This window comes from Pelodiscus sinensis, chromosome 2, assembly GCF_049634645.1.
Source record: "Pelodiscus sinensis isolate JC-2024 chromosome 2, ASM4963464v1, whole genome shotgun sequence".
In the NCBI taxonomy this organism is placed as follows: Eukaryota; Metazoa; Chordata; order Testudines; family Trionychidae; genus Pelodiscus; species Pelodiscus sinensis.
Window position 1 is genome coordinate 181859135 of NC_134712.1, and position 27840 is coordinate 181886974.

A 27840-nucleotide genomic window follows, 5' to 3' on the forward strand; every position below is an offset into this window, starting at 1 on the left:
CCGACCGCTATGCTTACCTGCATGCCTCCAGCTTCCATCCCGGACACACCACACGATCCATTGTTTACAGCCAAGTACTGAGGTACAACCGCATATGCTCCAACCCCTGAGACAGAGACGCACACCTACAAGATCTTCAACAAGCATTCTGTAAACTACGATACCCACACGAGGAAGTGAGGAGACAGATTAACAGAGCCAGACGTGTACCCAGAAGCCTCCTGCTACAGGACAAGCCCAAGAAAGAAACCAACAGAACACCACTGGCCATCACCTACAGTCCTCAGCTAAAACTTCTCCAATGCATCATTAGTGATCTACAACCCATCCTGGACAATGATCCCTCACTTTCACAGGCCTTGGGAGGCAGGCCAGTCCTCGCCCACAGACAACCCGCCAACCTGAAGCATATTCTCACCAGCAACTATACACCGCACCATAGTAACTCTAACTCAGGAACCAATCCATGCAACAAACCTCGGCGCCAACTCTGCCCACATATATACACCAGCAACACCATCACAGGACCTAACCAGATCAGCCACACCGTCACTGGTTCATTCTTCTGCTTACCTACTAACGTAATATATGCCATCATGTGCCAACAATTCCCCTCTGCTATATACATCGGCCAAACTGGACAGTCCCTAAGTAAAAAAATAAATGGACACAAATCAGATATTAGGAATGGCAACATACAAAAACCTGTAGGGGAACACTTCAATCTCCCTGGACACACAATTACAGATCTAAAGGTAGCCATCCTGCAGCAAAAAACTTCAGGACCAGATTTCAAAGAGAAACTGCTGAGTTACAGTTCATCTTCAAGTTTGACACAATCAACTCAGGATTAAACAAAGACTGTGAATGGCTCGCTAACTACAAAAGCAGCTTCTCCTCTCTTGGAATTCACACCTCCAGATCAGCTACTAGAAGTAGACCTCATCCTCCCTGATTGGATCCACCTCATCATCTCTAGCCTGATTCTGGCCTGCATATTTATACCTGCCTCTGGAAATTTCCACTACATGTATCTGATGAAGTGGGTCTTTGCCCACAAAAGCTTATGCTCCAACACTTTGGTTAGTCTATAAGGTGCCACAGGGCTCCTTACTGTTTTTGCAGATTCAGACTAACACGGCTACCCCTCTGATACTTGAAATCCTTCTGGTGGTGGTTACATATCTATGCAGCAGGGCTTAACTCGAAACAAGCTACGCAAATTGAGTTACATCAATTGCGTAACTTATTTCGCAGTTAGGAGCGTCTACACAGCACTTATTTTGAAATAGAGCTCTCTTCCTCTGACTTCCCTTACTCCTCATACAACGAAGGTTACAGGAGTCAGAGTAAAAAATCCTCCAGCTTGATGATATTTTGAAATAACTGCCTGCTATGTAGACACGGACTAAGTTATTTCAAAATAATGTTGCTGGGTAGATGTACCCTTAAAGTTATCAAACTTATAGCAAAGCCACCCCAAACCCCACCTCTACCATACTGAAAAGCTAATGTGGGGCTACAGTGTACTTTACCTTGATGGATGCTCAAAATCAGTGGAGAATATGGTCCACCTTCTCCAACTTAGTACCCCTGAGCAAGACACATACAATCCAATTGCGCAGAAGAAGAGCTGCTCTCAGTTAATCCCTCTGGACACCAGCGACCTGAAAAGATCTAGGGAAGGAAGTCATGACCAGTGCTCTCACCACCACCTCTGCAGTGGCCACCAAAGCTGCCTAGGTGTACCACTGGAAAAGTGGCAGAGCTGCTGCTCCAGTCTGTGCACTCTGGGAGCTCATAGGAAGAGTGAGAGTCCTGGGAGACTGAGCAACCTCTGCCGGGGTGTCCAGTTGCTTTGTTATCCCTCCATGCTGCCTCCGGGGTGTGCTGAATATTTTGAGTCATGTTCCTTTAGGGCAAGACAAAGCAGAAGGTTGGGAGCCGCTGGTTCTGTGACAGTTGAATTTGGATGCTTCGTGGACCCAGTTCTGCAAAGTGCCCTCAACTCTGGCTGAAACCTGGAGGTAAGCTGGGACCCCTTCTGCGTCTTCCCTCCCTGGGGAAACAAGGTCCCTTTCTTCTCTCATCTGCGTGGGCTAGAGGCAGCAATGCAGCACCTTCAACTCACAAATCTACATAGGCCTCGACCCCTTTAAGAAGATGCAGGCAGCAGAACAGCCACTTATTAACAATGAGGCTGCATCTAGACTGGCAAGATTTTCTGCAAAATCTTGCCGACTGTCTACACTGTCTACACGCGAGTATTTGTGCAAGAACACTGACTTTGTACTGTACAAAATCAGTGCTTCTTGCGCAAATACTCTGATGCTCCCGCTCAGTGATAAGCCCTCTTGCACAAGTATTTTTGCACAAGAGGGCCAGTGTAGACAGGCAACGTTAGTTTCTTGTACAAGAAAGCCCGATGGCTAAAATGGGCATCAGAGCTTTCTTGCACAAGAGAGCCTCTACACTGGTATGGATGCTTTTGCGCAAAAGATTTCTTTTGCACAAAAGCATCCGTGCCAGTGTAGACACTCTCTTGTGCAAATACTTTTAACAGAAAAACTTTTCCATTAAAAGTATTTGCGCAAAATCTTGCCAGTCTAGACGCAGCCTAAGTGAAATGCTCAGTTTGGGTTTTAGTGGTGGTCCTTGTTAAAGCCATGCCTGGATAGTATTGCCTCATGTATGTTCTATTTTCTCATCTTCCTCCCTGCTCTTTGGCACATCACCCATTTCCAGCAGCCCCTTTCTGAAGCCAATTTCTCCCCAAATCAGTGTTGCTTGCTGACCCACTCTTTCTTTTCTCCCAAGTTTTGCACACATGTTCATTAGCTGCTCTGTTGTAGGGCCAGGAGATCAGATACCACAATGCTGATGGCTGTATGAAAATTCAGAACAGAATAGAGCTCTTTTAGAGATGCTTCATTACCACAATAGTGAAGGAGAGCCCTTCATATGCAGCTCAAGATGGGGAGCTCGATCTTTAAAAAGCATATCTGCAGAACACAAAACAGAGATTCAAGTCCATATTAGAAAGGCTGGACATCACATGTGCCAACCAGCTAACATGCTTTATTTACTCTCTGCAGGAAGGGGGACGAGGGGTCCTCAGAGGTTCAGGCATCTGGAATATGTAACTAGACAACAAGAAACAATCAGCAGTATATTTAAAACAAAAATGTTGGGGCTCAAGAAGATGCCCCATTTGATACTGTGTGCTTGACTCTAAGGGCTTGTCTTCACTGCAGAGTTAATTCAGCCCAGGTCCCATCCACACATATAACACTTCCACCTAAATGCAGTGGCATTTTACACTCAGGCTAACTTTCTGACCTGGGATGTTAGTATATGTCCAGCTACTACTAACATTCTAGCTTGCAGCCTGCTTAGTTAGCAGTGAGAATGTAGGAAAAACCACTTTTGTGCTGATAGTCCTCTAAAGCCTTCCCAAGATTCCTCTGTGCACCAACTAGGACAGGCCAATTCTCCCACAATTCACTACGGAAGAAGTCTAGAATGGTCTATTTTACTGCTGTAAATGCCTAGTTACACATGCAAGTGAGTACAGCACCAGTGTGTATGCAATTGAGTGGACATGCTTGAATATGGCTTTGCAGTGTGCATGCTTACACTCAACCAGATCACCCCTGGTGCTGATCCCCCAAGTTAACTCCACAGTGACGACATACTCTGGGAGGCTAAACTAAGGGGCTGCGTCTAGATTGGCATGATTTTCCGGAAATGCTTTTAACGGAAAAGTTTTCCGTTAAAAGCATTTTCGGAAAAGAGCATCTAGATTGGCCACGGACGCTTTTCCGCAAACAAGCCCCAATCGCCATTTTCGCGATCGGGGCTTTTTTGCAGAAAACAAATCTGAGCTGTCTACACTGGCCTTTTTGCACAAAAGCTTTGCGCAAAAGGGACTTTTGCCTGAACGGGAGCAGCATAGTATTTCTGCAAGAAGCACTGATTTCTTACAGTAGGAAGTCAGTTCTTTTGCGGAAATTCAAGCGGCCAGTGTAGACAGCTGGCAAGTTTTTCTGGAAAAGCGGCTGATTTTCCAGAAAAACTGGCCAGTCTAGACACAGCCAGGATGTTAAGGACAAGTTGACTGTCTGATAAGCAAATGCTTATCGGATAGTCAAGTCGACTAGTCGCTTCTAAATCTTTTCTTATTTTTGTTTCCCTTCTCTGGAATCTCTCTAATTTGGCCATTATTTTCTTAAATGGTGGTGCCCAGAACTGGACACAGCACTCCAACATAAGAATGGCCATACTGGGTCAGACCAATGGTCCATCCAGCCCAGGATCCTGTCTGCCAACAGTGGCCAATGCCAGGTACCCCAGAAGGAGGGAATACAACAGGTAATCATCACGTGATTCCGTCCCTGTCACCCCCTCCAGAGGCCAGGGACACCATTCCTACCTCTCCTGGCTAATAGCCATTGATGGACCTAACTTCCATGAATCTATCTAGCTCTTTTTGGAACCCTGTTAAAGTCCTACTCTTCACCACATTCTCTGGCAAGGAAAAACTTCTTTCTGTTTGTTTTAAACCTGCTGCCTATTAATTTCATTTGGTGACCCCTAGTTCTTATATTGTGGGACTAAGTAAATATCTTTTCCTTATTCACTTTTTCCACACCAGTCATGATTTTATAGACCTCTATCATATCCCTCCTAAGTCTCCTCTTTTCTAAGCTGAAAAGTCCAAGTCTTTTTAATCTCTCTTCATACGGGACCCGTTTCAAACCCCTAATAATTTTTGTTGCCCTTTTCTGAACCTTTTCCAATGCCAATATACCTTTTTTGAGATGAAGCGACCCTATCTGTATTCCAGTTAAAGCCTCACAAGTAGAATGGGATGTTTACCTGCCATCTTGTACATTCAATAGTCCTGTTAATACATCCCAGAATGATATTAACATTTTTCACCTGCACATAATATTGACTCATTCAATTTGTGATCCTCTTAGCCAGTTAGTCCCCATTTTATAGTTTGTCCATTTGATTGTTTTTCTTTTTAAACATAGTACAGTACTTTGCACTTGTCTCCAGTGAATTTCCTCTTTTTAATTTCAGACCAATTCTCCAATTTGTTAATATCATTTTGAATTCTTATCCTGTCCTCTAAAGTTCTTGCAGCCCTTCCCAGCCTGGTGTCATTTGCAAGTTTATAAGCATATTCTCCATCCAAGAAATTTAATAACAATATTGAATAGTACTAGACTCCTGTGGGACTTGCACTAAATATATCCTCTTAGCTTGACAGCAAACTGATGATAATTACTCCTTGAGTACAGTCTTTCAATCAGTTATTCACCCACCTTACAGTAATTTCATCTAGATCATATTTCCCTGGTGTGCTTATGAGAATGTCAGAATCAAGATGTATCCCATCTATAAGGAACTGCAAGACTTTCTTAGGTTAAAAAAAATATTCTTCTATTTTCATGAACACTAGAAGTGGTCAATAAAAACGTGGCTTCTGTCTTTTCATATATTCACTTGCTTGAGAAAGATAATGGAACTGCCCAATTCTTATCCAAAAGCTTCAGTCTTCAGAAAGAATTCTTGCCAGATGGCTCAGGTTTAGAGCCATGTAAAGCTAATTGCTTTTTACTTCCAGACACGTCTGTCTTCTGGCAAATACTAGAGATTCAGGCCTCCCAATAATAGCACTGCTTTCAGACACATTTAACCATCTGAGATCCAAGAGCTTGGCATGTATCCCAGATCTTTAGGGAAGAGCTGGCGGCGATGGATGGGGAGGAGGGGAGAGAAATCCAATGGGCTCTGCAAGAGCTCGGTTTTTTAGGCTGTAATCCAGGACTTCTTGCAAATGTTGCCCAGTTGACCAATCCATCGGACAAGAGCCAGAGTGAACCCTCATTCAGAGATTCCTTGTCAATCACGTGTCCCTTTATAGGACCATATGCAAGTGGGGTGCGAAGGGTGTAAAAGCACCCCCCTGCTCCTCCAAGGAAGCATGCTCCAGCCAGCCAGGGGACGGTAGGACAGGACACTACCCGAGCCTTCCTCCCCCATGCTCTGACCAAACGGGGAAATGCTGGGGCTGATTTCCCCACTTATTTGGGGGACTATCAGGTGCATTCACACCCTTGCAGTCCACATTTATAAAAAAGCAGCCCCCCCAAAAAAAATCCTGCATAATGGACCTGCTTTATAAGAGAACCCTCGTTCAGTTTTTTAAGAAAGCCCACTGACTTGTTTTTCAGTTACCTTAGCCTTTGTGGGGAAAAAAATCTTATGAGGATTTAGCTTTAGTCTGTGGGTCACAAAAGAAGTGTAGATCCATTTAAGGCCTTAGTTAAATCTTTGCTCAAACTGTATGTAGATGAGGCCTAAGAATTGAAAACACTGGGGAAACTCCTGAGCACCTGTGAAGTCAATAGCCCATAATAGCTAAACTTTTACCAGCTGAGCATGAGCTTGCAGAGTCAATCAACCTGATCCAATAGAAAATAAAATTGCCTTTTGTGATTTTTAGAGTGCATTTCACCTAAGACTTTAGAGTCTGCCTATGGAGTTAATCAGCCTTTAAAATATCCCCCTTTAAAAATGAAAAATGCCTTGCTTATGAAGTTTGTCTTCATATGGGGTACCACTTTAATTCTCAATAGCTCTCCCATCCGATTACTAGGTAGCTGTTTATAAAGTAAGCTCTGGGTTGCCCTTGAATTCCCAATTCAACTCTGTCTCATTACTTCAACTTTGTTGCCTGCAAGAGACTTCAGTGAGAGCAGGGGGTGGGGGCAGCTCTGCACTCCTGGAAGGAGCAGGGCCTCAGGCAGAGTGGGTGGGTCTGGGTCTAGCCTCCCCCACAAGCCCTTCAGTGCCATTTGGACCATGCTGCCCAGGGCTCTGGCGGTGATTTAAAGGGCCTGGGGCTCCAGCCACTGCAGTAGTGACAGCAGCAGCCAGGAGCACTGGGCCCTTTTGAATTATCAGGCCCCAAGACAGTTGTCCTCTTTGCTCCTTTCTCCCCATTGGCCGGTTTCAGTAAGAGTGAGCTCCCTGCACTGATGTCCCAGGGATGTTAAGACCATCAGTGCTATAGCATCGATGCTCTGAGATCTTGTGGTGAATCTCTCTCACTGAGAAGTTGAAATACATGCCACCGGATGGTGTAGCAGCCTTAGTAATGTGTACGTGCTTCAAGCTAGTTGCTGACCTAAAGAATGTATATATGAGCTAGTATTACTTGGATGCAGTTTTCAGCTACATCTGCACTGTGTGAACTGGCAACATCATTTTGTAGAACTGCTTATAGTATGGGACATCCCTGATTATGCTGGCCAGCCAGCTGGCTCACCACCAGAAAGACTTGTTTTGACAAAATCATACTTCATTACAATTCTGGCTAGCTTGGTTTCTGTCTGTCATGGGCATTACTAAAGCACTTGGCACCTTATAGAATCATAGAAATGTAGTGCTGGAAGGTACCTCGAGAGGTCATCTAGTTCAGCCCTGGGCACTGAGATAAGACCAAGTAAACCTAGATCATCTCTAACAGGTGTTTGTCTAACCTGTTCGTAAAAACCTCCAGGAATGTAGATTTCATGATCTCCTTTGGAAACCTTTTTCAGTGCTTAACTAAGCTTATGGTAAGAGAGAGTTTCCTAATATCCATCTTAAATTTCCCTTGCTGCAAATTCAGCTGATCACTAAAGGCAGGATAAGATGTAGCTATGGAGAACAATTGATCACAGTCCTCTTTATAATAGTCTTCAGATATATTTAGGGTTATCAGCCCTCCTCTCCTCCTGCTTTTGCTTTCAGTATTTCTCATAGGGCAACAGACTGGTAATCTTTGAAATGCCCAGGAGAGGACTGGATAGTGCAGAACACATGTTTTAGTGAAAATTCAGGACTGGGCATGTTTTGGAGTCATCATGCAAGTAGTAACCAAAGCTGCTGGAAGCCAGTGTGTTGCTGTCAGGCTGATGGTGTCAGAGTTGCTGGACCAGGGCTGAAGCTATATACAAACCCACAGGGTATGACCCATATGATGGCAGGCTGATTGTGAGTGAGCCAAATCAGGAGCTACAACAAAGCATTGTGATGCCTCCAAGACTGCAAGCAGTGACATAACCCTTCACTGATCTGGATTGTGACAACAACACACCTCTTAGTACACCCTCAAATGATATTAACCTTTTTTGCAACTACATCACATTGGTTGTTCATATTCAACAGCAAACAATTATATTCTTTGAATATAGTATCAAAGAAGAAGTTGTTGGTTTGGATTGATTTGTTCTGAACAAATCCATGCTGACTATTTTACATTGTATCCTATTATCCTCTAGGTGGTTACAAACTGATTGTGTAATAATTTGTTCCTGTATCTAGACAGATATCCAAGTTAGACTGACTGGTCTATAATTTTCTGGTCCTCTTTTTTTCCCTTTGTACAGATAAGCTGTTTGCCTTTCACCAGTTATGTGGGACCTCACTGATACTGGATGAATTTGCAAAGATAATCACTAACGATCAGATGTGAAAGTAAGCGGGTGCACAGCTCTGGCAAGCTGCAGCAAAAACCAGCAGGGAGCTATTTAAAGAGCTGGTAGGAACTCTGGTTGCAATAGGACAGCACCTGTAAGAAATTTTAAGTTACTTTCACCACTGCTAATGATTCAGAAATTGATTTCAGCTAGTTCCTTAAGTACCCTAGGATAAATTTCTTTGGGATCTGCTGACTTGAATCTAATATCTAAGTATTCTTTAACCTCTTTGACTTTTGTTCCTTCTTCCACTGTTGTTCATATTAATTGTGTTAAGTGTCTGGTTGCAATTAATGATTTTAGTGAAAACTAAAACAAAGTAGGCATTAACATCTCAGCCTTCTTATTGTCATTTGTTATTAGGTCCTCTTCCCTGCTAAATAGAGGGCCTACACTTTTTTTTCCCCCTTGCTTGTAATGCATTTATAGCAATTCTTCTTATTGTCTTCTAGGTCCTTTTCTAGGTATAACACATTTTTAGTATTTAAGTACTTAAAGCCAAATCTTTGCTGTAGGATCTGAGCATCTTTTAAGCTATTTTATCTTCAACCCTGTGAGGTAGGGAAGTTCCCCCATTTTACAAATTGGGATCCAGGAGAGCTGGCAGCCATACTAGGACACTGGGCAAGACACAGTGGGGGCTGCTTGGTGCTTCTGGAAGTAGTGGAAGAGGTGGGGCCAGGGCAGCAATCACTCAGAGCCACCCACCCCACCCCCTTCAGTCCTTAGCACTGGCTGGAGCACACTTAATGGTGCTCCAATGGCAATTTAAAGGCCTCGTGGCTTTGGGCTCTGCCACTGCTGCATTAGCAGGAGTGATGGCCAGGAGTCCGGAGACCATTTGAATCACCAGGCACTGGAGCAGTTGCCCCATTTGCTCCCCCTGTCAACAAGCCTGATCTGAGGTAGTGAGCAGTTAAGTGACTTGCGCAAGGTCACACTAGAAGTCTGTATTAGAGGGTTTCCTAAGCTTATGCCTCAACTCCTGGACTATGCTTTCTCTTTTTAGACCATGCTTCCTCTTTTCAGTTAAGAATTGCATTAAGAAAGGACTCATCCTTTCTTAGCTGGGATTGGTTCTGCCTTGGGCAGGGGGCTGGACTTGATGACCTCCTGAGGTCGCTTCCAGCTCTGTGATCCTATGATCTATGATTCATCTTTTGATCAGTCTTGGATTTAGCTGCTGCTTCTTTGACTTTAATTTTTAACTTCCTCAACCTTCTTTTTCTTTTTCTTTAAAGAAGTCTCTGTACTTAATCTGTGCTGATTCGGCTACATTTGGGTTAAACTCTATTTAAAAGAGACTTCTACTGCTGTACTCTTCTAGAACTTGATCTGAAACTCACTGAAGCCAATCAAATAAGGAGTTCTCTGAAGCAGGCCCTTAGCTCTTTTCCTTTGTACAGTAAACTTCTGATAATCCGGCACCTTTAGGACCCAGGGGGTGCTGGATTATCTGATATGCCGGACTATCGGAAGTGGGGGCTATGAGGGGTGTGGGGTGGGGGGGATGCCACCCCAGACCCCTTATACCTCCCTTTCCAATAGTCCAGCTCTGCCCCAGGCATCCCTGATTCAGCTGCTGCTGGTCAGTTTCAGCAGCGGCTGAATCGGGGATGCTTGCAGCAGAGCAGCTGGAGTGCTGCCGGGTTGGTCCGGTAGCGTCGACCTTTGGCGCTGTGAGACCAACCTGGCAGCACCCCAGCTGCTCTTGGGGATGCCTGAGGCAGAGCAGCTGGAGTGCTGTTGGTTTGGTCCTGCAGTGCCGCTTCTCGGTGCTACTGGACCAACCCGGCAGCACCCCACCTGCTCTGCCCCAGGTGTCCCCAAGTCAGCCGCTGCTGATACTGATCAGCGACTGACTCCAGGACGCCCAAGGCAGAACAGCTTTGCCCCGGGCTTCCTGGAGTCAGCCGCTGGTCAGTTTCAACAGCAGCTGAATCAGGACGCCTGGGACAGAGCAGCTGGGGCGCTGCAGGGACCAACCCGGCAGCACTCCAGTTGCTCTGTCCCAGGTGTCCCCAAGTCAGCTGCTGCTGAAACTGATCAGGGGCTGATTCCAGGAAGCTGGGGCAGAGCAGCTCTGCCTCCGGCTTCCTGGAGTCAGCCGCTGGTCAGTTTCAGCAGCGGCTGAATTGGGGACAGCTGGGGTGCTGCCGGGTTGGTCCTACAGCCCCGAGGGGCAGCGCTACAGGACCTACCCGGCAGCACCCCAGCTGCTGTGCCCCCGGCTTCCCCGATTCAGCCGCTGGTCAGTTTTAGCAGCGGCTGAATCAGGGAAGCTGGGGGCAGAGCAGCTCCAATGGTCCGGCTGCCCCGAGCACTTCCGGGTTCCTGATGGTGCTGGACCATCAGGAGTGCTGGACCAATGGAGTTTTACTGTATTATTATGATTTATGGAGTGCTGACATGACATGGAGGGATGTGTGCATGGTAGTCATGCGTAGAAAGACAATCAAAAACTGTTCTTCCTCTGATTTCTTTTTGGGTTTTTTTTGTTTGTTTTTTTTTTTTCAATTCCCACCTACTGAAATTATAGGACAGATGAAAAAGCAACCATATTTTCTCATCTAATTCCTTTTGTTCTTCAAAGCTCTATAATGAATGTTGGTTCTTTAAGACTAAAAACAAAATACACAAATATGCATTCTTCAGCATTGAGTAAGTGCAATTTTTTATCACTAGATGTCACTATCAACTCGTTTATGATATTGCATTCTTCTGTATGTTTTTCTTTCATAACAAAGGAAAATTGCCATGCTGAATCAGAACAGTAGTCTCCCTCATCTCCTGCAGCACAAACCAGTACCCAAATCCTTTCTTCACTCTCCTTTTCTAAACAGAATATGTATTTTTGATATTTCCTTGATCTGGATGATTGATATAACCATAATGAGAACAGCAATCCAGCCTGGTGATTTTGTTATTTTTAGTGAGAACAGCATCCACCATGACTCTTGAGTAAAAATCATGTGTGCAAGTCTATGCAGAGACACAGGAGGATCAAAAAATCTCCATATTCAAACTATAATGACTACTCTTATCAGGGTAATGTGCTATATGTGCTTTACATGGTCGTTTAATCCAGTAATTAAAGGGCTAATGATCTCAATATGTCCACAGGGCATTCATGTATTGTAAACTATTCTCTGTGTATCTGGAAGTGTTTTGTTACAACAAAAGGTAAACACACTGTTGAAAGTAGTATCTACGGGTAGCCATGTTAGTCTGTATCTACAACAACAATGAGGAGTCCTGTGACACCTTAAAGACTAACAGTTTTATTTGGGCATAAGCTTCTGGCAAAATGGGTTTTTGTCCATGAAAACTTATGCCAAAGTAAATCTGTTAGGGTACGTCTACACTACGGGCTCGTCTACATTGGCCCCTTTTCCGGAAGGGGCATGGTAATTTTTGAAATCGCAATAGGGAAATGCGCGGGGGATTTAAATATCCCCCGCGGCATTTAAATAAAAATGTCCGCCGCTTTTTTCCGGCTTTTAGAAAAGCCGGAAAAGAGCGTCTACACTGGCCCCGATCCTCCGGAAAAAAAGCCCTTTTCCGGAGGATCTTATTCCTACTTCAAAGGATCTTATTCAAAGTAGGAATAAGATCCTCTGGAAAAGGGCTTTTTTTCCGGAGGATCGGGGCCAGTGTAGACGCTCTTTTCTGGCTTTTCTAAAAGCCGGAAAAAAGCGGCGGACATTTTTATTTAAATGCCGCGGGGGATATTTAAATCCCCCGCGCATTTCCCTATTGCGATTTCAAAAATTACCATGCCCCTTCCGGAAAAGGGGCCAATGTAGACGTAGCCTACATGTTTATTTCGAAATAAGCTATTTCGGAATAGTTATTCCAAAATAGTTTATTTCAAAAGAGCATGTCCACACTGCAGGGAAGCCTCAAAATTAGTCCGAGGCAGCTTCCCTAATGTAGACGTGCTATCTCAAAATAAGCTATTTTGGAATTACTAGAACCCCAGGAGACACTGGGGAGGAATAACTTAGAATAGCCCTGGCGAGGGGCTATTTTGAAATAGCACAGTGGAGCATCTACACATGCCTTATTTCGAAATAGCTATTTTGGAATAAGTGTTATTCCTCGTAGAATGAAGTTTACAGATTTCAGAATAAGCCATCTGTTATTTTGAAATTATTTCAAAAAAACAGAATGGCTGTGTAGATGCTAGCATTGTTGTTTCGAAATAACGCTAGCTATCTCAAAATAACGGTGCAGTGGAGACGCACCCTTAGTCTTTAAGGTGCAAGACTTATTCTACTTGAATGTGTTTTGATTAGTTTGCATGACACTTTCTGGAGATGACGACAAACAGTTTGAACTGCCCAGCAAGACGTGTCCTTGACTTCTAAAATGGTTTCACTGCCGATTTGAACTCCAGCCCTCCTTTAAAACATGTGACGTAAGAAATGTAATCATTGTGGCATGGGACAAATTATGCCTGGCCCCTGCGCTGCTGTGGAAAAGTACAGGAATCAGCATGACCTACCCCTTGTGTGGGTGATACTCTGGAAAGCACAGGAACTGCTTATTCCTGTTACCCAAAGAAGATGAGATGTTGGGAAGGGACAGGTTGGGGTGGGATGGAGACAGAGTCATTGTGCTGGTTTCCCATAGCCTGCCCCCTTCACTACCCTCATACACCAGCCAGTAGATCAGAGTTGGTGTCTCCAAAGGAACATTTTATGCCAGCCTAAAAGCTGAGGCCATCTGAGCATCCTGGCGCTCCTTGTATGGGGCAGCACAGCTCTTATTCAGGGCTTGCAACAGTCCAGGCCTCTGTTAAGAAAATCTTGCTGCGTGTCTTTTGTTGCTCCACTTTTAGCTCACCATAAACAGTTCATCAAGAAGAAGAACCCTTGTGCACACAACTATTACACTTTGCTCTCATTACATTTCAAGGTGGTTACTGCACTGGTGTGTGGACTTCTGCCTCCTGAAGCCGTTATTGCACAAGCTGCTGTAGTTAAAAAGCCACGTGAGCAGCAATCTCCTGTTTTTGTGTCTCTGAGGCCTAGGCTAATCAGTAGCAGACTGTAAGCAGCAGGCTGTACAAGCATTGAACGTCTAATACTCAAAACCATTGATTAAAAATGTTAGCAAATATGTTGAGAAAATACAAGGAAGCAAGGCACGTCTCTCTCGTGGACTCAGTGAAGTAGGATTAGGGTAATAATTGGCAGATAATGCTATAACTGAGAGAGTACATGTTGTACTTGGCAAGCTGAGTGCTGTAGATCTCCCACCTCCTGGGGATTCTCCATCTCGTTCCCTTTTTTTACTGCTCCATAGTGTTATTTTTTCATTAGCTTTCAAGTAGCAACTTGCCCCTGTCGATAATGTAAGAGGTATGTAGCATTCAAGAAATTAGCAGCTCACATTTTGTAAGAGAGATCTTGTGCCTGATTTGAAACTGTCTGCATCCAGCTTGAACGCTTCCCAAGATTGTGATTGAATTCAGTAATACGCTTTTTGGGCCAGACTGCAAACCCTAGCTGTACTCATAATAGCGTACAGTCATTCAGCCAGGAAATCCCACTGACGCCAATGGGAGCATCGACTCACTAAGGTGAGTGAAGGGTTTGTGGCCTGGTGCCCTGTAACTTGTAAGACAAGGCAAGATGTTTTGCAAGATTTTATTTTGGCCCAATACCACTATCTCATTCCTTAGCAACCGGGGAGAGTTAGGTTGTTAAAAACCCAGCACTTAGCAAGGATTGCTAGATGTTGTCAAGTCCGGATCTGAAAACACACGCAGGAAAGAGCAAATATAGTTTACAGCTGTTTAAGTAAATGGGGCATGATCTTCAAAGCAGAGATTTGTATTTTTAGGCCTTTTCTACGATAGAGAAATTTGTACTGTAAAAACGTCAAATGTAGACCAGGCCATAGTTTGATCCATTGCTTGTCTTCTATTCTACCATCAAAGAAGACTTACCTGGTGTTGCCTGGGTCTAGTCCAGGGGCAGAGGGGGCACAGGCCTCTTGCTGATGCTCCCTGGGTTCAGCCCACGGAGTAGTCGGGGTGAAAGGAGGGGTGGGCCATGCAGGCCAGCTGTCTGCGGTCTCACTGTGTGGTCCGGTGGTGCAGGGGGTAGGGGTGGGTTGTGGCTCCTTTAGCAGAGGCTAGAGTTGCACTGGTCAGCCCCGGTGGAGCTGGGTCCAGCGGGGCTTCCCCGCTGCCCTCAGTCTAGCGCTATGGCTAAGGGCAGCAGGTGGAGGTTTGGGTTAGGAGGGCCACTTACCTGAGCCAGTGACAGGTAATATGGTGAGCCCTGTCCCCAGCTGGCCACTCCCTTGGTGGTGTAGCTGCCCCAAGTATTCACTCTGCAGTGAAGCTGTCCCCTGCACTTACTGCCCTCAGTGGTGACTTCACTCAGCCACTTCACTTTCCATCTTATGGAAACCAATCAAATTCCAGGCATATCCATTTTCCTGGCACAAACAAATCTTGACCTTGCTTTAAGACAGGATAAGAGAAAGCTGCCTACCAAATGTGATGATCCTAGCTCTTAAACACACAGACACACAGATGGACTCACAGACAGACAACACACAAATATACAAAATATATAGAGAGAATGTATCTGTATATAGGGTAACAATATATAGGTAGGAAGGAAGGCAGCATAGATGCAGCCAAACTGCAAACAAGTGTAAGAGGGAGGAAGAAGTGATGTACTGTGTAATGTGATCTGTGGGTAAATCCTAGTTATAGAGCAAATGGGGAACAAATTTAACTCAACCATGATTTAAGGGGAAGGATCAGCAACAAAATACTTATGAGATAAAATAACAAATGCATATCTAATAATGCCTAACATTCTGGGGGTCTGGGTTTATGATGCAAATAATTTGTATATTTTGTACAAATAAATGATCACCACATTATTTTATAACACATTTTTACAATATTTCTTAAAATATTACTAAATTACAGCATCTGCACAGAGAAAAGTAGACATTTCTTAAGAGAACCCACTCTAAAATACTTGTTACTGGACATAATAACAACAGGGGGAAAAGGCTGAGTAAGACATATAGCCCCAAATGGTGATTTTATTTTTATATGTTGTTTTTTTCTGTATTCAAAATTCTTAAGTTGGGATAGTCAAAGTATAAAGTACAATATATTCTGTTAACATGATGCAGGGTGTAGACAGCCAATGACTGACAGAATATAACTCATGTTTCCATGAAAAGAGGGTACATTTTATACTATAAATATCAGTATCCATACATTTCCAGAATGAATCTCTTAAGAGCCAGTCCTGCAAGGACTTAAGCACATGCTTAGCTTTATAATTTTTAAAACTGTTCACACTGTGTGAAGTGAAGCACATTCACAAATCTTTGCAGGATTAGGACCAATCATAGATAGATAGTAAAGTTCATCTCTGTTGTTAATCCAAGCTATTGGATTGCCTTAGAGTTGTTAAAACAAATGCATATTATCGAGATTTGGCCAATCACCACTTTGATTGCTTACCTTCATTTGTCTATTTGTCTTGTTAGATTGTAAAGTACTTGAGGCTGGGATTCTGATATACACTTATTCTTGTACAATCTCTAGAGTATTCTGAGCACTACCTGAAGCAATGTGAATTTGGTTCATACCAGATAACAATAGATGCATTTGCAAAAATGTATGAATTAATGATATTCTGTAATCAGAACATTTTGTGTTTTAGCTGGTGTCCATATGGTATGTCAAACTATCTGAAATATAGTAATAGAGATGTAGCTGTGTTAGTCTGATCTTGCTGAAACAAAAGAGAGGACTACGCAGCACTTTAAAGACTAACAAGATGGTTTATTAGGTGATGAGCTTTCGTGGGCCAGACCCACTTCCTCAGATCAAATTCTGGAAGAGAATTGGCATGCCCATGTATACAAAAGGAATACACTTTTTTTCATTGTATTCCTTTGGTATATATGGTCATGCCAATTCTCTTCCAGAATTTGATCTGAGGAAGTGGGTCTGGCCCACGAAACCTCATCACCTAATAAGCCATCTTGTTAGTCTTTAAAATGCTGCATAGTCCTCTCTTTTGTACCTGAAATATAGACATGCCAATAATGTTTGAAATGCTAATTTGCATGATGTAATTAAAATATCAATTGCCAGCTGGAGACAGATATAAGAATCTGAATAGCAGAAAACTCAAAACTAAGATGAGTATGTGTGGCACATGTGGTGGAATTGGCATGGGTATGATATGGGAGCTTTTTCATTGGAGTATAGATATGAACAGATCTTAAAGCCATCTGGCCAACCTGATGGTTCAATATTAGCTGTTAACATGTAACTTGTGAATATCTTACATTTCTTATTTTAGAAGGAAGCATCTGTCCTGTTTTGCTTCTTTCTCCAGGCAACTGAACACTTAAATCTCCCATTTTCAATAGCCAAGGAGTAATGATTGTCTGGTGCTATCTGTATTTCCATAAATGTCTAACATTTACAACAATATAAAGTTGCTATATGAGGAAAAGGTCTTGCAGGCTAAAGCTAATTTGTAAAGGTACCTCTTCCAATGACAACCTGGTTTTCTAATTTGGTATCTGACTGAAAATATGGCTGTTACAATTTTGCCAGGAGCCCCAGTTTAGTTACTTTTAAAATGTAAGTTGTGTTGTTTGTATGTTTTGTGTCATTCATTTAAGGATGAACTGCTGATCATATCTAAGCCAAACATAAAACTCTGGGCAGATTGATTAGCCCAAAGTCAGATATATTAGGACAAAAATGAAAACTTGCTTCTTGCTTTAGTCTCCTTGTAAACATGACAGACTAACAGAAGTGGGTGAGTTTTCTGTCTGGCTCACTGCCTAGCTAAATTTCTCTGCTAGCTCTGCTTCCTCAGATATAGCACTTCTTGGAAAGTATATGTGCCTAATTATGTGTGTTCTCTCCCCAGAAGACACCTATTGTCAGTGCCATTTACAGGAAAATTGGGTATGAGAGATGTTTTAATTTTCATTTTTGTTGGGATTATGAGTCCAGCCGGGACTGACATGCAAGTAAGCAGATCACACACAGAGCAATAAGTACAACCTGTCCAAGTCAGACTTTTGGCTATCCTGACTGGAGGAACAAATTTTTTTTTCAGATTGGGTGCTTATTTAATTATAATTACATTTCCTTGGACATGTTTTTATAAGGATAACAGTGACACTCACCATGTGAGGCTATTTTGTATACATAAACATACATATTACAGTCTTTGAAATCAATAGGAATTTTGACTGTATAATGACTTTAAGATCAGGCTCCAAATGTGCACCTTTTTACTCTGAATACTAATCACTTTCCATAGTTTGTACAGTACATTATAGATTTTAATAAAAGTATCTTTGCAGTGGTTGAGTGAATGAATGGGTAGGGACAGTGAAGACATAGTGTAAATATTTGTCTTTACATGACTTCCAGTTAGTGAGTGGAAATGTTAGTTTAGAAGTCTCACTTTAATGTATTTATTTTAATGTGATGACTTTCCACTCTCAGCAATATCTTTTAAATTTAGCCATTTATTTGACTGGGTTGGTGGGGAAGTCCCTGGGAGGCTATCAGGGGCTTTTCTGCTGCTTTGATTTATTGCAGTGATTCTCAACCTATTTACCACTGTGTCCCTCATATGCAGCTTCACATATACTATGTGGGCCGTATTTAAACAATATTCATATACTACCTGTATGGCCCTGATGCTGCCACATAGGCCACCGCTGTATGGTGACTGGGCTACAAGTGGCCATGAATTGAGGACTGCTGATTTACTTACTGGCTGAGATGAAATTGTTTCCTGTGCTTGACTAATTTTACACTGCTGGGTGGTTATTCTGTGATTGTCCATCAAATTAATTGTTGGGGCACCTTAAACTTTTGTATGAGTTATATTGTTTAAATCTGAATTGAACAGAATACACTTGAGTCCCATATCTATGTTCCTATCAACAATGAATGCTCAGCTGCTAGATCAACAGTAGGAGAATTTCTGAAAATATGGTGTTCCACTGAGCATTTTAAGAAATTCTCCATTGTTGTTCTAGCAGCTGTACTGATACTAGGTATGTGTGAACTAGAGGTGAGCACTTGTACTACAGCGTTATCCAGACCTACAATGAGCAGGGCTAGTAGGGTGACCAGGTATCCTGTGGCTCTGATCAGCAGTGCTGACTGGGCTGTTGTCTGCTTAGTGCTGCTATATAGTGGTGCTGCCAGTCTCACTGCTAGTCTCTGTGCTGTGTGGCTCCTGAGAAGCAGCCACCATGTCTTTCCTCTAATTCCTAGGCATAGGTAGGGGCAGGCAGGAGGTTCTGCACACTGCTCCCACCCCAAGTTTTGCCTCTGTAGCTCCCATTGGTCAGAGAGAGCTGCAGGGGCAGTGCCTACAGATGGGGCAGCACACAAAGGGTGTGTCTACACTGAACACTTATTTCAAAATAAGCTATTCCAGAATAGTTATTCTGAAATAGCTTATTTCAAAAGAGCATGTCTACACCGTAGGGAAACCTCAAAATTAGTCCGAGGCAGGTTTCCCTAATGTAGACGTGCTATCTTGATTTAGAGCCCCAGGAGGCACTGGGGAGGAATAACTTAGAATGGTCCTGGGATGGGGCTATTTTGAAATAGCAGCAGTGGAGCATCTATACACACCTTATTTTGAAATAGCTATTTTGGAATAGGCGTTATTCATTGTGGAATGGGGTTTATAGATTTCGGAATAAGCTGTCCATTATTTCAAAATAACAGAATGGCTGTATAGACGTTTGCATTGTTATTTCGAAATGACACTAGTTATCTCGAAATAACGGTGCAGTGTAGACACACCCAGAGCTGCCTGGCCACACCTCCACATAGGAGCTACATGGAGACATACCAGTGCTTCCTGAGGTAAGCACTGCCTGCACCCCTAATCCCCGTGTGCCCCAACCCCTGCCCTCTGAAACCCTCGATCTCAGCCCAGAGCACCATCCTGCAGCCCAAATTCCTCATCCCCAGTCCCACCCCAGAGCCCATACACTCAGCCGGAGTTCTCACTCTCCCCCTGCACTCCAACCCCCTTCCCTTCTGTATATGAAATCCCTCATTTCAGATCCCACTCCCTAACCTGCACCCCCAGCCCAGAGCCCCTATCTCTTCCCATGCCTCAATCCCCTGCTTCAGCCTGGAGCACCCTTCCATGCGCCAAACTCCTTGGTTCTCCCCCCAGCCCAGAGCCCCTATCTCTTCCCATGCCTCAACCCCCTGCTTCAGACTGGACCACCCTTCCATGCGCCAAACTCCTTGGTTCTCCCCCCCAGCTCAGAGCCCCATCCTGTACCCCAAACTCCTCATTTATGGCCCTATCCCAGACTCTGCACCCTCAGTCAGAGCTCTCACCCCTCCTGCACCACAGACCGGAGGCAGCCCAGTGAAAAAGAGTGAGTCAGAGTGGGGAGAGCAAGTGACAGAGTGGTGAGGGGCTGTGGGGTGAGTGGGAGCAGGGCATCAGAAAAAGGGCAGAAGCATAGGCAGGGCCTTGGAGGAGGGGTGGGAAAGGGTGTTCAGTTATGTGTGAATAGAAAACTCACAAAACCACTAAGGCTCAACTTACTCTAATGTGACCACCCCCAACCCCATTGACTTTAACAGTTTAACTAAGAAAGATGTGATTTCCCAAGGCATGCTAACATAGGTTTAAAAATCTTATTTGCTTCTATTCACAGCCACAAACAGTATAAAAGTTGTCAGCACAGGTGTAATATTTTGTTTAGAAAATTTAAGTTTTAAGAACATTAGAAAATTCAGTTGAATAATCTTTGGCAGTACTTCAAATTATTCCACTACTACTATTACTGATATGGACGCAGCTGTGTGGAGTTATTTAAATTTGCAATGTTGGAGAATTTACCAAAAGATGAGAGCCCTGGGTTGTTATATAGAAAAACTTCACAGTGATGTACCCTATTATATGCCATGCTCATGTATATAGACAGTTTGTGCTGGGTGATTGATTGTAGGAATTCTACTCCTACATCCCATATATGACATATTCAATCACATCATCTTTTTATTTTTAAAATATGATCACCCTGATGTGATCTGTCAGATGGAGATTGAATCAGTTACTCAAAAGGTTCAATGTATAGGGCCAAATTTGGCAGTCCTCATTTATATTAAACTTTCATTAGTCACTAGGAAATTTGTCTGAATAAAAGACTAAGGGGTTTAAAATTTCCCCAGCCTGGGAAATCTCTAAACTGGTATAATCTGTTTCTGTGCCAAACATGCCCTGTCACTCTATGCAGGTGGAGTGGCAGGCGCAGAAGAGCACATACTGAAGGCTGGGCAGATATAGCAGCTATTCTGATAATTCTCAGTTGGCATACAGCCCTTTTATGGAGCATGGCCAGCCTGTGTAAATCTCAGTAGTCCCTAGGCCCCTATGATTTTTTTGTTGTGGTTGTAGCAGCCATATTTGTGAATCAGGTAATGATAATCCACTCTTTCATGAGAATCTGGACCATTATATCCTATTAAAATTAAATTACGGTTGATACATCTATATCTTGAATGGGAAACAGGTCTTCTAAGAATCTTGTTGTGCTCTATAAACCTGTTTCTAAAGATGACTGATGATGTATTTTTATGTTAAAATGTGGCTGTTTAAATTTTCAAGTTTTACAGACATCAAAATAAAATTACCTAAAACTTGTTCCTCTTTTGTGCAAAATCTTGCCATCTGTCTACACTGGCTGCGAGTACTTGTGCAAGAACACTGACGTTCTAATGTATAAAATCAGTGCTTCTTGCGCAAATACTCTGATGCTCCTGATCAGGGATAAGCCCTCTTGCGCAACTGTTCTTGTGCAAGAGGCCAGTGTAGACAGGCAACGTTAATTTCTTGTGCAAGAAAGCCCGATGGCTAAAATGGACATCAGAGCTTTCTTGCGCAAGAGAGCATCTACACTGGTGCAGATGCTTTTGCGCAAAAGCACATCTCTTGCGCAAAAGTACATGCCAGTGTAGACGCTTTCTTGCGCAAATACTTTAACGCAAAAACTAGGTATTAGTTGGAGGGGAGTCTGCCTTCTGAGACATGAAATGAACCTCTCTCTAAAACCCAAACTCCAAGATAAATTTCAGCTATGCCTATACAGGCAGTCCCTGAGTTACGCGGATCCGACTTATGTCAGATCCGCAGTTACAAATGGGGCCCGTCTCCTTGGTCTCCAGCAGACCAGGGAGAGGAAGCAAAGCAGCGGAGCACGCGGGCAGCGGACAGCCCAGACGTGTCTGGGCTGTCCGCTGCCCGTGTGCTCCGCAGCTTTGCTCCCCGTCCCCCTGGTCTGCAGACCAGGGAGACGGGGAGCAAAGCAGAGCAAAGCCGCGGAGCCCGAGGGCAACAGGACAGCCACGGCGCGTCTGGGCTGTCCCGCTACCCCCGTGCTCCGCGGCTTTGCTCCGGATGCCTGTGGTACAGCAGCTGGGGCGCTGCTGGTTGGTCCCGTAGCACCGCTCTGGGCGCTACTGGACCAACCCGGCAGCACCCCAGCTGCTCTGCCCCAGGCGTCCTGATTCAGCCACTGCTGGTCAGTTTCAGCAGCGGCTGAATCAGGACGCCTGGAGCAGAGCAGCTTGGGTGCTGCTGGGTTGGTCCAGTAGCGCTGAGGAGCGGCGGCTCTACTGGACCAACCCAGCAGCACCCCAGCTGCTCTGCCCCAGGCGTCCCCAAGTCAGCCGCTGCTGAAACTGACCAGTGGCTGACTGCAGGAAGCCCCTGCCCCGGGCTTCCTGGAATCAGCCGCTGATCAGTTTCAGCAGCAGCTGACTTGGGGATGCCTGGGGTTCTTAAGTTGAATCTGTATGTAAGTCAGAACTGGAGTCCAGATTCAGCCACTGTTGAAACTGATCAGTTTCAGCAGCGGCTGAATCTGGACACCAGTTCCGACTTACATACAGATTCAACTTAAGAACAAACCTACAGTCCCTATCTTGTACGTAACCCGGGGACTGCCTGTATTGTGGTAACTACAGTGAGTAATTATGTCTTTTACACATTTCAATAGAAAGCTCACTAATCTTAGGCAAGGTTTTCATTCATGTACAAATTGCCTAGTAAGAATGGAAGCTGCCCACACAATTTCTTTGTGACATAACAGTACTCATTCATAGCTACTCCATTTTAGGTGGTAGAGCCCTGGATGTACACACACACATACATCTGTTTTCTGTGCACAGCTGCCAATGCAGTTATCCGTGCTGCATACAACTGAGAGTGATTTTAATGCACGTAGCTGTGCTTTGTTACTCTCCCCCCACCTTTATGGCATGTGCTAGAACTGGATTATTACATTTTAAAGATGAAGACCTAAATTCATCCTTGTGCAACTCCACTAATGTGTGGATTTCCTAGTTTTTTGTGATGCCCCAAGCTCAAGGGCCATATCTCTTTTTCAGGTTTTTTTTCTCTAGAGAAGTAAGGTTGGAACATTTCTTTAAAACGAAAGATCAGTTTCTCCCTTCATTTCACGTTTCCAGGAGCTGGGCCTTCAAAAAAACAAACCCAAACAAAGCCCCAAGAAAACCAAACCAAACCAAACCAAACCAAACAAAAACCCAACAACTTTCCACTATCAAGAATTTGGGCAACTATGAACTGTGAGTAGACAGCTTTAAAATGTTTAATTGCCTTTCCAAGAGGCTTAGGTGGGGCCCCGAAGCAGCCCTATTTCTTCCTCGGCTGCAACCCCCTTTGAAAGCAGCGTTTGGATGTGTGTTTGCGTGCATGCCCCACTAGAATCTGAGCTCTGCTCCTCCAGCAGCGGCTAGAGCTGCAGCCACCTGCTTGGGGTCGGGGAGCAGTAACAGGTGCGCCGGGTCCCTAGAGGGCTCTGCAGCAGCCCTTGCGGGTGCATTCACTGGCAGTTCCGGTTCACTCCCGCCCCTGGGCCACACAAGTGGGAGACCAGGGCCTGCTCCTCTCTGCCTCGCGGTGAAGGGGGGGAGGGGAACCACGCTTCCCTCCTGACCCCGCAACCCAGCCTGCCCCTAGGGGGCGGCCCCGGGCCAGGGGGCGGGGGAAGAGCGGGTGTGCTGGGGGGTTTCCAGGCGGCGGCAGCAGCCAGTGGCTCGTAGCTGGGGGCAGGGCTTGGGGCGCCCCGGGCTGCACCTAGCGAGGGGGCGGCTCCCGTCGCACCCTCTCCCCGCCGGTGCCGCCCCCACGATGGCGACACAGTAGGGGCGGGGCCGCCCCTCGGCACAGCCACGCACGGCGGGGCGAGCGAGCGGCGGAGGATGGCGGCGGCGCCGGGGCTCGGCCCCCGGACAGTGGCGGCGGCCGGAGTCAGCGCCGTCCCGAGCGGCTCATGCCGGCGCCCGAGACCCGAGAGCAGCGGCCGCCCCGGGAGCACCAGCTGAGCCGGATCCCGGCGGCACCGAGCCAGCGCGGGCCGGACCGCGCCTCCCCGCCCCTCTCCGCGCGCCCCTCGGGGAGTCGCTGCCTCCGGGGCCGCCCGCTCCCCCCGGAGCCGCCTCAGGGCGGCGGCGCAGGGCGCCGGGACTATGGGCGCCAAGCAGAGCGGCCCGGCCGCCAACGGCCGCACCCGGGCGTACTCGGGCGGGGACTTGCCCTCCGGCAGCGGCGGCGCGAACGGCACCGGCGGGCGCTCGGCGGGGGCCAGCGGGCGATACGCGCCTCAGGCCGCCCCCGGGGGCTCGGCGGCGGGAGCTGCGGCCGCTCCGCCCGTGGCGGCGCCCCGGAGCAGGTCCCTCGGCGCGGCGGCAGCCTCTGGGGCCAGGGCGGCCCAGTCAGCGTTCAGCATCCCCCACAGCAGCGGCCCCTACGGCTCGCAGGACTCGGTCAACAGCGCGGCCGAGGAGGGCGGCCGGGGCCGGCCCGCAGGGGGCGGAGGACACGGCGGGCCTCGGCTGGTGATCGGCTCGCTGCCCGCGCACCTCTCGCCGCACCTGTTCGGAGGTAAAGTGCCCGCGGGGCGGCCCCGGCATTGACATTGGGCCCCGCACCGTGTCACCCCTGCCCCGGGGGGGAGGGAGGGGCGAGACAGCGGCCCCCCTGCTCTCTTCCTACCCTGGGGGCAGTGGGGGTTAGGGGAGACCGCGTCCCCCTGCTCTCTCCCTGCCCCGGCGTGCGTGTGTGTGTGTGTGTGGGGGGGGGGGGGGACACTACTGTCTGGTGTGTGTGTGTGTGGGGGGGGGACACTACTGTCTGGTGTGTGTGTGTGGGGGGGGACACTACTGTCTGGGGTGTGTGTGGGGGGGGGGACACTACTGTCTGGGGTGTGTGGTGAGGAGTGCGGATCCCATGCTACCTTTTTCTGGGATGTGTGTGTGGGGCGACTGCGGCCCTCCTGGTTACCCCGGCCGGGTGTGGGTGTGTGTGTTGGGGGGGAGTCTACAACCTCCCGTGCTACCTCTGCCGGAGTGGGGAGAACTGTAACATTAGGGATTATTCCAGCCTCACCTATGGCATGGGGGGGGGGGGGGGGAGAGGCAGACTAGACTGTGACTCACTCAGACCTTCCCCATGCAGAGAGATCATAAGTATTTACACAGTCTCTCAAACTTGTGGTGGGGTAGGCAGGGGTGCGGAGCATTTTGTACGGTGGGGATGTTGAAAGCCATTGAACCAAACTGTAAGCCCTGTATATGGAAACAGCTTCAACCTATGGGGTGTAGCAGTGTCCCCAGGACCTGTGAGAGTAGGTCTTTAACTCCTCAGTGATGATCTAGGGAAAGACATAAGGGATAGCACTATTTTTGGTGAGGTTGAGAGGGTGAGTATTAGGGATGTAAAAAAAAAATTTGTTTATAAAAATCTTAGTAGTTACATATTGTGGGCTCTGCAGTATAAAGCTTATACTGCAGAGCTTGCAGCACGGCCAGTTGCCTGGGAGTGGGGCTGACGTTCGGGAGTCTGTGCATGCCAGGAGTCGACTTATGCCTGCTCCGCTTCTGGTGAGCTGGCTGCTGACCCCTGCTGCAGGCTCTAATATAGTTACATCCCTAGTAAGGGACTTGGGGCCAATTCTGTAGTGGTGTGGGAGTTTTGTTTTTTGGGAGGCTAAAGAAAGGGGTGTTACGCTTATTTTCTTTCCATGGAAATCCCCTGTCTGAATCTAGGTCACTACACTCATGTTTAAAAAAACAATATATTCTTGTCAACTTTCATTTCAGTGCACCTTTCTCAGCTGAAGTACTGATTGATTTCCTGTTCTATGCTTCTACATTCTGAACTTTTCATACATTTCAGAGTTATACAGTGAAGTGAGTGTTTTCTTATAGCTCTTTTGGCTCTTACTTGGGAGAGTAGTTCCTGACTTTGGAGAGTACTACAATGAATCATCGTTTAGTGAAAGGGACAGTTTTCTTTTAGCTTCAGAGGGGTAACCGAGTTAGTCTGTAAAAGGAAAAACTTAAACAACAAATAATCTGGTAGTGCTTTAAAGACTAACAAAACATGTGGATGGTATCATGAGCTTTCATGGGCACAACCCACTTCAGATGACAGGAGTCATCTTTTAGTTCTCCAAGTTTGTTTTATCTATGCATGCTTCTGCTGCTATTCTTGACCACATAGGTTTAAAAAAATTACCCCCTGAAAGAGGAAGGAATTTAATAATGAAACAACCCCCCCAGCAATGTAGTTAGCACAATAAAAAGGAAAAAGGGCCTCTGTCCTGCCACTTTAGACTAATAGCTGTAATCTGTGCCTGTGTAAATACTCCTGCCTACTACTTACATAATTAGGATTTAATTGGATCATGTATTCATGCAGTTTATTTTAAATCAGACTGAAATCTGTTTTTAGATACTGATTAAAATGTGGTAGCAGCTTGTTCCTGTTTCTAAATCACTGAATTGTTTGTATTGAAAGTTGGCTAATAAAATAGTTGTTGTTGTAATGGAAAGTTTCTTGGAATTAGCTTATTTTTCCATAAGAAGAAAATGTGTAGATGGAGGGGAGGAATTTAAAAGCAACCTCTTAAAAATGTATTTTCTTAAAGACTGCAGTATGTTTCCCGGAGGCGATAAAATAGAGGAACAGAAGCAGAGTATTAAATCTATTGAGAATGGAGGTAAATGCTCTGTAAATAGTTTGGAAAAGATTAACTAAAATTATGCAGTTTTTCCTGTACAGAAGTCTGTACAATTGTTTAAATGAAAGATAGTGTTCACCAAAAAGCATTCTACCATCTCCCTTTCAGGTGTATTTTTTTAATTTTTAGGGAAGGTTCTTGAGTTGACTTTTCAATTACAATTCTTACAAAGGTTTACTGCTCAAATGAGTAAACATTAAGGTATAACAGGGCTGTCCTTTAATGTGTTAATTCTTTTTGATAACTGTTATAATTGTCTAGATGAGCTTAATACATGTGTGAGAGCTTGTGTAAATTTTAAATTAAAAATAATGAAACCTCATTTTTGGGGTGAGTTTTGGCGTAAGGTGCCCGTCTGTATGAACGAACTTTCATTTTTGATAGTGATGAATTAGAGCATTTGCAGCAGCGTGATAATGTAGTTCTGTAAATATAAACAGTCTGTGATTTTTCCTTTTGACACTTTTAACCTGCACTATAAGTGGCATAGACTCAAGAACGGTAGGTCAGATAAAGATTTTTTTTCCCCACTCTTGGCACTTTTTGGGTGATCAACATGCCTATTAGATACCCCTACAAACAGATTCCTGTTCAATTGTGTTTTTGTGTGTGGACCTGAAGACAGTCCTGTCATCTCCTAGGTCCGCTACTGGCTGCTCCTAGTGCTGTGATTGAACATGCTAATGGAGAGCATCAAGCCTACCTTAACAAGGAGCATTTGCCCTTGAGAAGGAAAAAAGTGTAAGTGTTCCTATAGTGCTGAGTTGCATGTTTATTAACTGTTAGTTAAGAGTAGCAGGGCTTTGATGCAAGGATGGTTGCAGTGTTATCTGAGTAATAATCATGAAAGCTGGTGTGTGCAATTCCTTTTGCAATCAAAGGGTACTGTGCTCTTGCATATTGTATAGTCTAGTGCTGTGGTGTCCAACATGCTAGGCACTAGCCACTGTAGAGGCTACTGCTTCAGAACTGGTTGGACATGGGTCTAGTGAGAGAAAAGAATTTAAAACTTAGTTGCCAATGTGTCACTCAAAAATAGGTTTCCTTGCTTAAAACTTGCATCAAAGCCTTAATTAGATCAGTTACCTACCATATTTTCCTCTTGTTACAATTTCAGGGGATAACTTACATAATTGCAGAGTAGTACCATATGTTTTCTTATCTGTGACTCTGTTAAACTAAA

The 27840-nt window shown here is 45.3% G+C and overlaps 1 protein-coding gene across 4 annotated transcripts in view; it reads left to right on the forward strand.

Annotated features, from left to right (window-relative positions):
* Positions 1-23474: 23474 nt before the first annotated feature.
* The window catches only part of LOC102443672 (E3 ubiquitin-protein ligase ZNRF2), an 85780-nt gene continuing 81414 nt past the window's right edge, over positions 23475-27840 (forward strand). The window contains exons 1-2 of one of the 4 annotated variants that reach the window (XR_012901924.1): positions 23475-24517; positions 27299-27398. Coding sequence is in view for 3 of the 4 variants with exons in the window: in XM_075921946.1 (XP_075778061.1) it covers positions 24103-24517 (415 nt within the window). In the remaining variant the exon portion in view is untranslated. The remainder of the gene's footprint in view (positions 24518-27298; positions 27399-27840) is intronic. The other 3 variants (XM_075921946.1, XM_075921944.1, XM_075921945.1) reach the window with 3 other exon arrangements.